The 16,347-nt window shown below is 39.2% G+C and overlaps 2 protein-coding genes across 6 annotated transcripts in view; one reads left to right on the top strand and one right to left on the bottom strand.

The window, feature by feature from the left end:
• Positions 1–4,973: 4,973 nt before the first annotated feature.
• LOC122062011 (putative leucine-rich repeat-containing protein DDB_G0290503) lies at positions 4,974–9,521 on the bottom strand. The gene is made up of 4 exons (XM_042625634.1): positions 9,122–9,521; positions 8,848–8,920; positions 8,346–8,453; positions 4,974–6,649 (listed from the first exon to the last, which is right to left on the bottom strand). Exons 3-4 carry the CDS (start codon positions 8,437–8,439, stop codon positions 5,151–5,153), a joined length of 1,593 nt encoding a protein of 530 aa, XP_042481568.1. The 5' UTR covers positions 8,440–8,453; positions 8,848–8,920; positions 9,122–9,521; the 3' UTR covers positions 4,974–5,150.
• A 4,430-nt stretch (positions 9,522–13,951) lies between these two features.
• Positions 13,952–16,347, top strand: part of LOC122060890 — an 11,481-nt gene continuing 9,085 nt past the window's right edge. For 2 of the 5 annotated variants that reach the window (XR_006134489.1, XR_006134490.1), the window contains exons 1-3: positions 13,952–14,117; positions 15,559–15,721; positions 15,977–16,105. Coding sequence is in view for 2 of the 5 variants with exons in the window: in XM_042623998.1 (XP_042479932.1) it covers positions 15,689–15,721; positions 15,977–16,105 (162 nt within the window). In the remaining 3 variants the exon portion in view is untranslated. The other 3 variants (XR_006134492.1, XM_042623998.1, XM_042623997.1) reach the window with 3 other exon arrangements.

The raw sequence follows: 16,347 nt of genomic DNA, 5'->3' as shown, positions 1-16,347 counted from the left end.
TTTCAAGGAAGTAGCAAATGCTCGATAAAGAATTGCATCTGACTTTTCCATACATGTTCATCATGGAGCTATAGTTTTGCAAGTGGTCAGACAGATCAGTATTCCCATCATACATTGAGAAGGTAGGCATATGAAAGCTCCGTGGAAAAACCGCATTCATTAACTCATGTGACAAGGTGTTATGTGCCAAAGCTACTTCTAGATCTGACGACAGCTTTTTGAGGCTGTCCACTTTCTCACTCAGTCATTCTAGGTCTTGTTGCTCTACTTCAGCTTCAGTAAGGGGCCTCGGGTTGGCTTCTCGACCCCTATAGTTGGTTCGTATCAGACTCTAAGCATACAGGTGTTGCTCAGGGCACTCTTCTTGGTGCCTCGATCTAAGCTCCTCTTTTGTATAATGGCTCCGACCATGTACACGCGTCACTCATATCCACAATATGGGTATGAGTCCTTCCTGTACCATGGTTTATTCCGGCACGTGGGGGTGATTGTCCTTCTACCTGGATCGAGCATTGCAACAAGTTAGTTAAGGCCTCAGGTTAAGTGAATTGTTCCTCCATGACCCTTCCTGGGCTCTTACGAGGCGGTTAACTTCCGGTAAGTCAGCCTGGTTGGGTTCATTTGTCGATTGAGGTCTACCGGTACTTGTTGATCCAGTCTGGCTACACCTTTGGGTTGGTCATGGTGCACAAGTATTCATATGCAAAATGGGTGTTGTCGGTAATGCCGAGCAGAACTTTTTACTGATGAAGTTCCTGACCAGGTTGTTGGTTTCAAGCATCTGCATCTACAGGTTCTGAATCTGGGAATTAACCGTCAGTGCTTCCGAGTCCATGTTTTCTGGTGGCGATGGCCTGGTACTTGTTGTTGTTGCTGCTGGAGGTGATTGTGGCAAAGGTCCTACCCCTGCCGTCAGGTGGTGGCAGTGGTATAGGTCCTTCTACTATCACTAATGGTGCCTACGAGGTAACGGGTTGTTTCTGAACATGTGTATGAACCTAGTTGCATGTCCTCATCACCGAGTGCTATGGACGGGAATGTGCTCTTTCCCATCCTGGTGGTGAGACCACACATTCACTTGGTAGTTGCATTCCGTAAATTTGAGCGAATGACTTTAATGTTTCAATTCCCACATACAGTGCCAATCTGATGTGTCAGATTCTTACCGGGTCGTGAGCTTTGTAGGAGCTGGAGCCCTATAGAAAGCATACACACAAAGAGTAAACCAAAAGTGTCAGATTGGCCCGACACATGACACTTCGATGCCTAAATCAGAATCCTTGCAACAAGTAAACTTAATTTTTCAAAAAAAAAATCGATCCCATTTCAGTGACTCACCTTTACTATTTATAGGCGTTGGACCATCGTTGTGATACCCTACTTTCTAAACCCGTCTAATTACCCGGTCGGTTCGGTTTGGTCTTATAGGACCTAAACCCGATTGAGCCGATTCGGGTGCCTTATGAAACATGATGGTAAGGGTGACTCTAAACTCCGATTGGCTAGACGAGTTGGAGTCGGTGCCTAGTGAAGTTAGCATGCCCAAGTCATACACTTGCAAGTATCACGGGGCCATGTATGCATAAGAAAGGTACGTACAATGTTTTATATCAAGTACGTGTGTTGATCAATTACCGAGAGTGAAATACGTGTCAGGGCCGAGCCTCATAGAAAATCCCAATGTTTTGACTAAGTTTTGACCGACTGATGGGTAGTCATAGGTGGGTCTAACCCACTAGTGTGACCCACCACTCTGGTCATTAGATATTTTGACCTAGGTATAAATAGCATTTATTACCTTTTTTTCCCTCATTTATTGTTTTACACGGTGGGTGAGAAAAGTAAAGAAGAGAGAGAGAGAAGAAAGAGAAGGGAAAAAGGAGGAAGAAAAATGGGAAGAAGATGCTCGTTGTGCGACGCCAAGGTTGAATCTTTCAATTTCGACGCCGGATTAGTGATCCTCATCTCAAGATCTATGATTTGAAGTGAGTAAAGTCTATATTTCTTAAGCCCCCAAGAAACCCTAAGTAAAACCCTTCAATTTGGGTAGGAATCTTTTAGATCTTGTTAACCCCACTTCAGATAATGAATCTAAGGTTTAATGAAAGACCTATATATTGTTTATGAAGGTTTTAGAGGAAGAAATTTCAAGATTCAAGAAGCATTGGTTGATCTCTTGAGCTAGAGAGGAGATTACGTGTTCTTGAGAAAAGAGGTTAAACCCAAGCTTAGAACTTTGAATCGATCCTAGATTTATGTTGAAATCATGATATGGAACCTTAGATTTGTGAAAAATGTGGTCGAATCAACCTGTGGTGGTTTCCCCAACATGGGATGAAGAATGGGGGTGAACAGCAAAATCTCGGTTCTGAGTGGTGGGTGCCTATAAATGGTCGGTCCCACCAATCCGGAGCTCGCCTGTCCTAGATGAACTACTAGATAGACCATCAAGCAAGACCGGTGGGCACCTGGCCCATTACTCTTGGACCTTCGATCCAGGCAGAACCCCTGGGTCAAGCTGCAAGCGAGGACCAGTGGGCCAGGCCCGTCGGTCCTTACACAGCAGCGGGACCTACCAATCCGACTCTTTAGGTTCCAATTGGGCCCAAATTTTTTAGGCAACCTCCTATGGTGATTCTAAACTTGTTGAAATCATCGTACTCAGTTGGTTGTGAACCTAAAGTGGAGATATACTAAACTCGATCTCTTTTATGATAGGTTTCACTAGAAACTCACGTCATCGCACTCTGGATCTTCCTGGTATCAAGGGTGATCATTGTACACAACTAGGTAAGTGGGAAGAGGACATTGACTTTATTTTTGAAGAAGTGTTTTTACATCATTCCACTATTTCTGTAGACTAGTCATGTCATCATTTCATTATTGTGTGTAGCATAGTCATTCATGAATATCATTTTCATGCATTGATGTGTGCATTATGAAACTCATTTATGATTTGATATGCAGATATCTTTAATTATTAAATGCTTATTCTTACTTTGAATTATGAGATGGATGACTTCAAATTATTGAATATGATGCAATACTAGACTAGATGTCGTAGTCGACTTGGATATGAATGCATTGGTGGCTCGTGGAATGGGACGCGGTGGCACTATGCAGTCGTACTATTTCATATAGAAGTATGCGGTTAGGAATGACATATCCCTGTGCTACGACCCTTCCCAGCAAGGGTTTAGGTGTTGGGTATTTGCTGGGGGGAAGCCTGAGGTTGTGTACCAACAGTGGCAGTTAGAAGTACGTCCGGCCGATCACTAGGACGGTCGGCAACTTTGGTGATATAACAAGAGGGTCAACCGTACTGCTTTTAAATTAATGCAGGGCAAGACCCATTTTACTTTAATACAGGGTAAGGCCCATTTTACTTTTTCGGTACCCACGACTGGCCTTCTCCGGCAATCCTATGGGCGTATCACGGGATGAGGTTCGTGGCTTGTACCCGGGGCATACACACACTGTGGTTGTGAGTAGCACATGACCTATGACTTAGATGTGATGTTTAGGTGGTTTAAGATAATAAAAAGGGATACATATAGGTGCATTTGTGTTGCGAATGAATGCTTGGTCTTTCTTTTCACTTTTTAGATGATCTTGTAGGTTATCCGGATGAAGAGCTAGAGCCGGGACACACTGTGGAGTTTTTAGCTCAGAACTGGTGGATCCCTGAATATCTTGGGCATGGGGCCTAGTGCCCATGCGAGAGTTGTGTTGCGGGACAGCAACACTGATACCAACCTGGGTTTCTTTTTTATTATTTTATGATGTTACCCCTTTTGTGCTTTGGATATTTAAATTGTAATTCTTGTATATATATATCACGCCTACGGGTCCACATGTATATGTACTACGTGATACAATTTGGGTATCAAGAGTATTGGGATATTTACAGGTATCTACATGTAAGACTTCCATTGAAATACAAAAATTACCTTCTTTAGTTGTGGGTATGCTATGTAGTGGTTACTGTATCAGATGATGCTGACAGGTTTTGGGTTCATAGGTGTTAACTCAGTCAACGGTCTAGTTTTGTGAGAACGGGGTGTGACAATCGTCTTTCATGGAGAGTCCCAACTCCTCCAACAAATAGCATGGGAGCTAATCCCTATTTTGTAGGAAGAAATTCTTGGGATACACCATTTGACTAGGGGATTTGAGGAGATTCGTCCCAGATGCCCCACACCTACGTCGGGCTTGATTCCTTACTTGAGAGACTCCCAAGAAGGGATGACTCCCCCAACTAATCGTCAGACAACCCCTGGGGTTTGGTGAGCTGGCAAGGCCCACCTACCTACCAATGCAAGATATCCGGGATTGGGCCCTCAAACAATGGGGGTGGTTAGGCTTTCCAAAAGGGGTCTGCCTAGCGGGGACAAGCTATTGGCTCGTCCCAAGGGGCGGAGCCGTGGGTCATCCCAATAAGGTAAGAATATCTTTGTTTTCACTCTGCTTTCATTTGTTTTATTGCTATCTTCCTTGGATCTTGGTATTTAACCCTGGTGGGTGTACTCTAATGACCTATTAGCATTTGTGTATCTCACAGGAGAGGTAAAATTCACTTGTGCTAATGCCAAAAATTTTATTGCTTTAGTGTTCCTTTCTGGTTTTCTCTTCTTCTCCATTTACATGTTTCAGTTTCATTCATCTGGAATTTCTGATGATTCACAAAAATGATCTCTCATCCAGCTCTCAGCCTATTGAATGCATCATGGAATTGAGGTAGTTACCGCAACAGCGGTGGCTGGAGAAACTATGGTTTTATTGGAAGTTGTTTTAGTATTGTGTTGCCTATGTTTAGGGTTGAAGAGAATAAAAAGGTAAAATGGTCTTTCGGACTATGATGTTTTGGGCAAGTACCCGGTGCACGAGGCTCCCACATGTGCGAAGTCTTTTTTTTCCTTACCTTCTTCCTTCTGTTGGGGAGGGGGATTTTCTAAATCAATACAGACTGAAAAGAAAGCTAGATTTGGTATCCATTTCTCAATTCAATTAACAAGTCCAATTTGCCCTACAAGTGAAAAAAATAAAAAAATTGGAGGTGGACAGACAAACTGGACAAAGAAATGAAAATCTCAAAACATCCTTCAGATCATCAATTTGATTACAGTGGTACACATGCTGAGCACCTTGAATCACTTCTCTTCTTCTATTTTGAGCACCTCATCTTCTTTGTTGTTGAGTCTCTTCTCCAATTCTTTTATCTTACCATTTCTGTCCATAAGCAAGTTCTTTAAAATCCGAAGTGCTTCTGAGACTTCAACAATACGGCTCTGGAAGGAACTGTCAGTTTCCTGGAACTCCTGGAACACTACTTCAAGTCCGGAGAATGAATTTCTTGTCTTCTCCAGTGAACTCCTGATCTCAATGAGATCTCTCTGAGCAGTGTCAATCTCATTTGACAATTTGGAATTTTTCTCCTTGAGTTCTTTACATTCTTGTTCGAATTTCTCTTCTTGTTTTCTGTAGACTTCTTTCTCCTCAGCAAGTAATTGTTCTGTGGCATGAAGGTTATTGTTTGAGGTCCGCAGGTTATATTCAGTTGTGTTTTTCTCTACCAGTAACCTTCTAATCGCTTCGGTTCTAACTATTATTTCTTGCTTCATCTTCTTAGCCAGCTCAATAGACGTATCAATCATCTCATCTTTCGCGCGAAGTTTTTTCAGGTAGGTTTCGTTAGACTGATCCTGAAGTTGTTTGTGCTCCTCAGTTGACTCTTTAAGCGCTTTCTGCAGACTAGCAACCTCTCTAGCTAGTTCATTGTTCTTTTTCATTGCCCGACTCTTTCTTCCTTCAGCTTCTTGTTTTTCTCTTGCAATCTGCAATTTCAATTTGCTTTCGTTATCCTCTTTCTCTTTTGATATTCTTTCCAATTCTAAAATTTTGTCTCCTAATTCTAGAATCATCTCATCTTTCACGCAAAGTTTTTCAAGGTAGGTCTCCTGAGACTGATCCTGAAGTTGTTTGTGCTTTTCAGTTGACTTTTTCAGTGCTTTCTGCAGACCAGCAACCTCTCTAGCTAGCTCATTGTTCTTTTTCATCGCCAGACTGTTTCTTCCTTCAGCTTCTTTTTTTTCTCCTGCAATCTGCAATTTCAATTTCCTTTCATTATCCTCTTTCTCTTTTGATATTCTTTCCAATTCTAAAATTTTGTCTCGTAGTTCAGTTTGAACCAACTGCAGCTTCAAATTTTTCTCTTCAAACTGCTCTTCCAGTTCCTTTTTCTGGGTTTGTAAAGAGGCCAGATCTAACTGTAAACCATTTATTATTCTCTGTTCCTTCCCATCCTGCAATGTTGAATTCTCATCTTTCAACTGATCTTCTCTGGCTTGCAGATCTCCAGAGAATATCTTCCCATTATCATTTGCAGCTTCAATTTGTTGTTTAATGCTTCCACTGGCTTTCTCCTTCGAAGAAGGATCCGAATCGGAATATTGGCTGAAAATTGTTCCTTCTTGGTAATAACATGTCCCCTTTAACTCTGCGGTATGATCATCATGAGGTTCGTTGAGTGATTTGTACTGTTTGCAGTACTCCGTGACGAGGTCAACAAGTTGTGACTCTATGTTCAAATTGCTCTCTTCTCCTTCATCTTTGATAAGCTTCAAGATCCTATTCGCTTTATTCTCAATTTCTGCATTATCATCAATCAAGTGAAATAATATGAGATGAACAATTCAAGTTCTAAAAGAACAGATTAAATAGCATGCCATTAACAAATTGTGGGCAAATAATCAAACTGGAAACTGAAGATAAAAGAAATGGATTAACTGCTTAACTTAAATCAAATCAGCAAGTAAGCTAGCTATACAATTAAAATAGCAGCTATCCAAGAGAACAAACTTCAGAGATTCAATCGTAACTCCTAAAAAACTACTAAGATTGAAAACATAAGAGCCATTGCAATTACCATTACATTTAGAAAAGAAATAACAGCAAATAAAGGAGAGAAAAAAAAATGAAGTTAAGAAGCACTAAGCAAATCATGTTGTTGTGTAAGGGTGTAAAGAAAATGGGTAATGAGGATGGTTTATTCGCAAATTAAGAATTGTATTTCTTCTCATCTAGTTTCTCAGGTTTGATCAATTTTCTTTATTTTGTCAAAACTAGCTTAATGAGTGAGTTAAGCTACACTTCATAGCCTTTTTTCTTTTCTTTTGTGGGTAAAATACACTTCGTAGCTACCTGGAATTAAATGCTTTCATTTTGGTTTGCCACAACATTCGTGTGCCTACAGTCTTCAACAAAAATGGATCCATTTCTGTACGTCACTGAAATATGAAGACATAGGGAGAGAGAATACTACCTGGTCGCATGGCCCCTGCTCCAGCAAGGGGGCCAATGGGAGTACATCCAAGCATCCAACCGGGGTGGGTAGGATGGTCATTTCACTGGTCCTGTGCTTGAGTGTGGGAGCGCACGACCGGTAGCATTCTTTTCTTCAAAGAAGAAATATATGTGTTTTCTATGTTCCTCACTTGTTACCACTGAATTTAACATAGTACATCAACCCCTCCCCCCCCCCCCCCCCCCCCCCCCCCCAAAAAAAAAAAAAAAATTAACATAGTACCTCACTAAGGAGTGTACTTCTGCCGTTCACTCAGATAGTATTAGTCAACTACTGAAATGTCTCTACCAAAAAAAAAAGAAAAAACTACTGAAATGTCTATTTCAGGGGAGGTAGCACCATGTCCATTATAAAAGCATGGTGGTCATCCAGTAGGTGTGCTCACCCCCCCTCCCCCCTGTGGAGAAGGTTGGCCATTGGCCATCAACATCCAGTAGGGGGCACCGTAGGATCGATTATCCAAGAAGAAAAAATGTGGTCTTACGGTGGATCCACTTCAACACAGGCATAGGCCAACTGCACAGCTGGAATCCCAATTGTAAATTACCAGATTATCTGAAGAACACAGTGTCAGCATTGTTCTTTTCTGTTCTTACAGACTCATATCAATGAGGAAATATTGGAATGGTAATAACAAGATAAAAAGCGAAGCAGAATGAGCATTGTAAATTGGAAAACAATTAATGGTCACAAAAACCGTAGGATTTACTGAAACTAGACCTAAGGAATGTCTGGAAACAACAAAACTATAACATTAACATATATAGAGAGTAAGAAAATTAACCCACAACTGGACCTAAGGTGTCAAAAAGACAAAATAAACAGAAAACAATATGAGAAATAGAATAATTTTTTTGCATATTGAGAAAATATTATAAAATATCTTTATCCGATTTCCTAATTCCATTCTGTCTTCATTGGAGGAAAAACAATGAATTTCTTCAATGACATTTGAAAGATTAAGACCATTTCCTAGAATTACCCTTTTTTGTCTCTTCAAGCTGTTCAGTTTTTTCAGGAGCAACATGAGACCCCAAAAGGGATTTTATTTCATCCCTCCAGTGATGTTCCGTCATCCTTGGACAATGATCTGGAACAAAGAAATCAAACAATCGTTATAATTTGAACATGCTAAACATGACTCTGTACAAGAACTAGATTAATCAATTTTTTGAATGAATAATTGAAAGATTGGAAGTACAGACAAATCAGAAAATTGAAACTGAAACCTTAATTGAAAGATTTTGAACCTACTAAGGAAACTAATAATTCTTCAAAAAAAAAAAAAAAAAAGATTTCTTGATGAAAAAACCTGTGTATTCCTATTTTAGGCTACATATGTTATATGTTACCAATTCCGCAGTAATATATTCCAAAATGAGAGAAGGAGGAACTTGAGCTAAAATCTTAAACTAAGAGCCTCAAAATGTGAAAATATAAATCATCAAAAACGATAAAAGATGGGATGAAGAGTGAAGACTCACATCCGCCTTGATCTTTTTGCTGTTCTGTGATGTCGCTTCAAGACAGATCTAACCATGAATGCGAATTTCAGCTCTGGCCAAGAACACAAAAACGAATACCAAATTAAAAACTAAAATGAGAAGCAGAGGGGGACGAGAGAAAGAAGAAGAATATAAGGGAGGTGTAAAAAACAAGTGCCTTACAGCAACTTCCACACAAGAATTTCGACTAGTTTATCCCAATAGAAAAAAACGTTAAAGAAGAATCGATCCAGAAACCAGACTCCATTAGTACCTGCGAGTTAGAGCTCGGAATCTTGGATATCATCACCAAAAATTGATTTGGGAAGAATTTCGTCTAGAATATTAAAGAAGAATCAATCCAGAAACCAGACTCCATTAGTACCTGCGAGTTCGAGATCAGAATCTTGGATAGGTCACCGAAAATCGATCCAATCTTCTTGAAAATTCGAAGACGAATGGGAAAGAGATGAAGAAATGGATATCGAAAGAATTTCGCCTACAAAAATTAAACAAAAATCGATCCAGAAACCAGAATCCACAAGTACCTGCGAGTTCGAGCTCAAAATCTTGGATATCGTCGCGGAAAATCGATTCGAGCTTCCTGAAAATTCGAAGACGAGTTGGGAAAAAATCTGAATTGAAGATTACTGGTAGTGTGCTATTAAAGCAGAGCCGAAGAGTGAAGACGGAAGACCGGAGAGTGGGCGTCGCCACGTAGTTTGACGTATCTGTATCGGATCGCCAATTGTTACGTACCGCGGTATTGTTAATTACCTTTGTTATAACGTGTCGATACCGTATCGGTGAAACGGTTAGACAATCAGAAAATTCGAATTTTAGAAGAGTGAAAGGGAAACTTGTCTGATACAGCCATACAGGCCGATTCATACCAATTAGTTTCGGATTTGAAAGGTGACCGATACCCGTTCCTGTGCACCAGCTGAGATGATATGGTGGCTGAGGCTGATTCCTTTCCCGCGCTGTCTTTTGTCTTCTCCGAACTTCGAAAAGTTATGGTGGTTAAAACTTTAAACGAAAGACTATTTAGTGGGCCACGTCCTGGGTCCTAAATCCCAACCGTACAGATGGAATATCTATCAATCGGAAAGTAAGTTCCACTGCACGTGCTTGAAATAGAAACTTATGTAATCACATACTATTAAAAAAACAACAATAATAATAATAATAATAATAATAATAATATATTTTACATGTAATTTTTATTTTATTTATATAGAAAAGGGTTTTTTTTGCAAATTGAAGAGACATTTAATAACCAAAGCGTTCATCTTCGGAAAGTATTGAGAGATAACACCGGATTGAATGTTGCATATGGCTTAATAATTTTACATATAATTTTTATGTTACATTTCTTTGATAAACAGAGTTTTTTTATGCAAATTAAAAAGAAAATTTAATAATCACACGTTCTTTGAAAAGTGTTGAGAGACAATGCCGAATTGAATATCACAGATGGCTCAATACTCTCAGGACGACAATAAAAACAACTGAGACCACAGATCAGTAGCTTGAGGATGATCCAATCTTTTCAAAGAATTCATCTGCAGGTAAGAATATTTTTGTTTTCACTTTGCTTTCATTTACTTTAGTACTATCTTCCTTGGGTCTTGGTTATTCAACACTAGGTATTACGCTAATGATCTATTAGTATTTGGTTGTCTCACTACTGGGTGAGGTTTATTTGTTTAAGGACCGAAATCAATCATTATTGCCCAAACCCTTAGAAAATAGAAAGAATAGGCAAAGATTATCATAGATCTTCGATTTAAAAAAAAGAAGTACCCAATGCACAAGGCTTGCACCACCATGGAGTCGGGGAGAATCATAATATATGTAATCTTAACCCTGCTTCGTTTACCCTTGTTTCATGTAGAGGCTGATTTCTCGACTCAATCCCTCGACCGCTGGGTTGCAATGAAGCAACCTCCTTCCTCAAATATTGGATTTTTTGAAGTTCTTAAATTGGAAAGTTTTGTAAATTGGAAAGTTTTGTAGATCTAGCTACAAAGAGGTGAGATGTGAGATCATTGATTTTCTATTATTTTTCTAGAGTTCCTAAAACTAGTACTTTCCCGATATCCCTCTCGTAGCCCTTTTTTCAGCTATCTGCTCAACTCTCTCCCCTCATATGGTCAATGTTTTTTTTTTTAAGAGATGAGAATAAATGAGATCTCATGTGATCAATGCTCTTTTCCTCATTTGTTGGAATCAAATCTTCTCATCTAATGAGTCATTTATAAGATACAATGCCCTTATAAATCATGAAGTACGAGGCTAGATGATGATATAGAAAAGTAGTCAACTTATTCTAAAATAGATGAAACTCTGCTTCTAAGAATGTACACATACTTTTCAAAATTATGGCAAGCATTCACATGAAGGATTTGCTAACTGATCTTCATCAAACCTAAAGGAACACAAAATTATATACTTCTTGCTTGCATGACATCAGAGCCATATATATGTAAAATAATTTTTACTCCTACATTATTTGGACACAAAAGTCATTAAAATAAAAAAATTGATCACAAACAATTACAAAGTTTCGCTTTCACCGAAATAAAAATAATAATGAAAAATACACATTTCAAGTGTTAAAGTCTTACATTAGCTAGATTAACACAAGCTGACTGGTTTCATCCCTCTCCATTCTCTCAACTTCAAAGACTTTCTGGAACAATGCAACCACCCAAACAAAGGGGAAAAATTATTCAGGTGCAGAAATTATTGGACGTCTGAGGTTTCTTTTAGTTGTGGTGAAGGAGGAATCCTTTCACCATTGCCTTTGGTCTATCTAATTGGATTACGATGACTTGAGCGGAGTGTTTTCGACCCTTTACAATAGGGGTTTGAAGCTCTACAATGATATAAGAGTCCAATCGGAAGGTCAAATCACCAATGGCGAGATGATTCTTCCTTGCCTACGAGTCAAGGAAAACTTTGTCCATTAGAGTTAGGATTAGACAAGATGTTTAAAAAAAATTGCAAGCTTGTCAATTATTTTTTGAGTATGACGTAGGGAACACCCAAACACAGACCCCTATTTCGAGGGCCGTGGCTGTGTCTGGGCATTCTGCGTCAAATCAATAGTATTCTTTTTCTCTTATTTTTTCTTGAGGGCAATAAAGTGTTTATTATTCTTACTTCCACATTTCAGCCCATGGGGAACATGAATACCACATGACTTGGCAGCATTGATGAACTTCTGCATACTAATATATTTTTTTTCATAAGGAGAAACAGTTCTGCAGAAAGTTGGAAGGTCCAGTATCCTTATTACTTGGCAGCACCCTCGTGATGGTTTTCTTGCCACCCCTCTTTTGACAATAAATTGGCCACATTGTTTTGCAAATGCTTCTTCTTCTTGAGCCCATACGCCATTGCTAGAAATCAAAATTAAAACCATCATTAAGATTGCTAAGGACACAACCAATCTTACAACATGCCATCTCCATCTCTATCTCTCTCTCTCTCTCTCTCTCTCTCTATATATATATATATATATATATAGAATGTATGTTCCTTTCCTCCACTGCTAATGTTTGTACCCATGGCTGATATATATATATATAGATATATATAGAGAGAGAGAGAGAGAGAGAGAGAGAGAGAGAGAGAGAGGATCATCCCTACATGAATTGTTGGATAGATGTTTGTGTGTGGGTAGTTTGTTGGAGACAAAAGAGGAGCTTTGGAGGCATCTATGCGATTGAGAACATAATAAACTATGTAGATAGTAACTGACTTGAGCTGGCATCTTCTTTTCTGGCTTAGGGTTTGTTCCCATTTAGTTAGGTAGTTATAGACTATTGTTTAGTCATTAACCCAAAAAATCTGGTGCTACAATCCACTGTATTAAAGACTATAAATAAACCCATTCTGTAAAGTCTCACTTTATTGGAGTGTGGTTTTGTACGCAAATACAGCTTCGAATATAAAAATATTCGGTTTTGTTTGACGGTCAATAAATGGGTAAAAAGAAAAAGTTAAATTTAAGAAATGAGAGACACATAAACTAAATCATTGACTGCAAATATTATGTAGTGGCATATGAATCATCTCCGCAAACATTGGCTGTCTAGTGAGACATTCAACGACTAGGGTGCACCATATGTTGAGATGTATACCCGGGTCCTCCCACCTACCGGATGCTTCACTGGTCAACCCAATGGTTGGAGAGGACATGGATCCTATCTAACTACGTCAACTATGCAAAATCTTTGTTCAACACCAATGACTGTCCAACCACTCCTCCAATGGTTGGGAGGAGTTGGACACGCATCTCCAAGTGTTGGCAGGAGTTTGATATGTATTCAAGTTTTTCCAATCATTGAATGGTGGTTGAACTAGAGTTGGACACCCAAGTTACTGGAGAGGAGTCAGATCCTTCGTTCTTGTGGAGTTGTAGGTGGAGAGCGCAAAGTGAAGGCTACTCAGCAAGAAAAAAAATGAAATAAACTTTTTTTCTAAGGAGGGGACACAAACCGATATTGGAATGCTTGATATGTATCAGTATTGTTAGTCATCAATCCCAATAACATATCAATTTCGGTGCAACCAAACAGACCAAGGGAAGATAAGGCTAGGTGGGTTGGGGTAAGACGGGTTATGTCTCTCCCTTGTATTATTTTTATATTTTATTAATAATATCTTAGGGTTTCCTCTGGTCCCAAATAATATTCAGGATAATAAAAAAAGAAGACCAAGGGTAAAATAGAAAATCCGATTAAAAAAAAATCAAGGGAAATTTTGTTTGATATGGGTCGCTCTATACCGATACGTATCTATATCATATCGGTTTTAAAGGTCACCGATACCCGATCCAAGACCGTTCGTTATAACCATCCAACAAGGTGAGATGCCATGACGGCTTATTCCTTTCCCGCGCTTTGGCTTTTGTCTCGTTATGGTGGTTTAAAATAAATACCTTTTGCTGGGCCACGTCTCGAATCCCAGATCCCAACCGTACATCTGGAATCCATATCAACGCGAGAGGAGGTCCCACTGCACGAGCTGAATACACATGCCCGAGTCTTTTTTTCTGTTTAGGTCCAATTTTTTTTTTTGGTATAGTGTTTAGGACCAATTCAAGTCTGCAAAGCCTTGAGGTTTGAGTGATTTGAGAGACTCTTCTTCTGTAATCTGATGCCGTAATTGCCTGTTATGCCCTAATTGCAGAAAACTTTGTGGATTCCAAAAAATAATCAGACACTTCTACTCAGTTCATCTCCAACCCGAGAACGCAGGTAAGAATATCTTCGTTTTCACTCTGCTTTCATTTGTTTTAGTGCTATCATCTTGGATCTTGGTTATTCAACCCTAGGGAGTGTACTCTAATGACCTATTAGCATTTAGGTGTCTCTCAGGAAGGCAACATTTGCTTGTGGTAATGCCAAAAATTTTATTGCTTTTTGTGTTACTTTCTGGTTTTCTCTTCTCCATTCACATTTTCAGTTTCATTCGTCTTGTATTTCTGACGATTCAATTGATGATTGGCTGTCTTTAGAGCATGATGTTAACTCTCACTTATGTGTGACCTTAAGTTATTTCTAATGAATATAGGATGATGAGTGACAAGAAATTTGTCCTATTTACAGCTACCTCTTTTATATTACCCCATTTTGTTAACTTCATTTTGAGATTCGCATGAAGGGTAAGTTTGATTTCAGATATCAGCTCAAGAATGCTGAACCTTTTTTTTTTTTTTGATAGAGAATGTTGTATCTCATAGTAACTAGAAAGAGGGTAAAGAAAAAAAAAAAGCAGTGTGTGTTCACAGTTGTGTCATTCTGATGATTTTCTATAGTTTGCATAAATTTGGACTTTGGGTTTGTCCTCATGCATGCCCAGTCTCAATTTATGATTTTCTATTAACCTTAACTGAAACTTTTATATGGTTCCTGTATGACTTGTTAGTTTCTCCTTTAATGTGATCAACTTTCTGTCGATATATCCTAGTGAAGATTATATATGCAGTTTTCTTATTGTAGGAACTATGAGGCAGTGTTGGAGCTTTCTAAGGCTTTGAACCATCAAGGTTTAAAACTTGGGATCTGTCTCGGCCTATACCTATCTGGAGATGGATTTGCCTTTTCTTTTTTTTTCCTTGAAATTTTGGTATTTTTGGACCATTTTACCCTTAGGACTTACCGATGGCTAGTATTGTGTCAGGGATCGGTCTCGGCCAATACCACTCCAATCCGGGTACTGACCAATCCTATCTGATTTTAAAATTATGTGAACCATTGTTAATGATACTGCAATGCATGGCTTAAAATGGTATTGGGCAAATAAAAGAGTTTTTGGGGCCATTGTTAAGTATGAACATGTTTTCCCACCTTTTGATTGAATTGTTGGACCCTAATCTGGCCTTTAAGGACAATAACATATGGGCTACGCTGGGTGGATTGCGATCCTCTCCAACAATTTTCCTCCCATCGGTTCTCCAACCTCTCACAGGCATGCATGGGATTGTGTGCCCCCATGTGTTGGGCAGTGTGCCTGTGAGAAGTTAGAGAACCGATGGAGGGAAAATCGTTGGAGAGAATCCGAATCCACACTGGACAGAGATGAAGATGATGCAATTCTCACCTTTTGACACCAACCCAAATTGTTTTTTAGTGGCAGCAGATATTTTCTTTCTTCTCTCACTTCTCACTTTGAGCTTGGGACTCTCATGATCAGCAGTGAGGGTCCTGATCTACCCACAGGTGGAGAGATCGATTCAAGCAAAGCACAATCTGGTGGTGATGGAAGGAACAGAGAGAGAAGGTGCTATTACTGCGAGTATTGTGGTGTTTGTCAGTCCAAAAAGTCGATGATTACCTTGCATGTGCTTGCCCACCATAAGGTTTCACATTTTTCTCCTTCTCTGCTCTTTTAAGTTGAGAGCTTATGCAAATTGTACATTTTCTTTGTTGATTGTTCTTGGGTTGGGTTTCTCCTTGATACATTCTTGTAGTATGAATGTATGATTTGCTTCTGGTATTAGTGCTTTGGTGGTTAAGTTTCAATTCACTGTTCATTATTGTTTGTGGTGAGGGTATAATCAAGGGTATTAATTGGGAAGTTCAGAGCAGATCTTACTTTTCTTTTTCCATTTTAGGATGAGATTGAGAAGAGAGTCGATGGAAATGAACGTAAGGAGGAGAAGTCCAATATTTGTCAAGAGTGTAGTTCGAGCTTTAAGAAACCGGCATATTTGAGGCAAAATATGCAAGGTCATTCGCTTGAGGTATTTCTCTACTATGCCACTTCCCTTACAATTTTCCTTGCTTCCTTCTTCTCAATTCCATTTTTATTTTATTTTTCTGTGGAAGTTTTAGCATCTTATCCCTTTCTGAAATTCTGATATCTGAGTGTGATGCGTTCAACATTAAAATACTAGATCTTCCCAACTAGAATTGCTCATCATCAAGTCTGTTTATATTATTTGCTTTAACTTTTTTTTTGGGGGGGCGGAGGAGGGGGGGGGGG

Source organism: Macadamia integrifolia, chromosome 14 (assembly GCF_013358625.1).
Source record: "Macadamia integrifolia cultivar HAES 741 chromosome 14, SCU_Mint_v3, whole genome shotgun sequence".
NCBI classification, from domain to species: Eukaryota; Viridiplantae; Streptophyta; class Magnoliopsida; order Proteales; family Proteaceae; genus Macadamia; species Macadamia integrifolia.
Note: the sequence above shows the minus strand (reverse complement) of the source record. Positions and strands in the feature narration are given on the sequence as shown.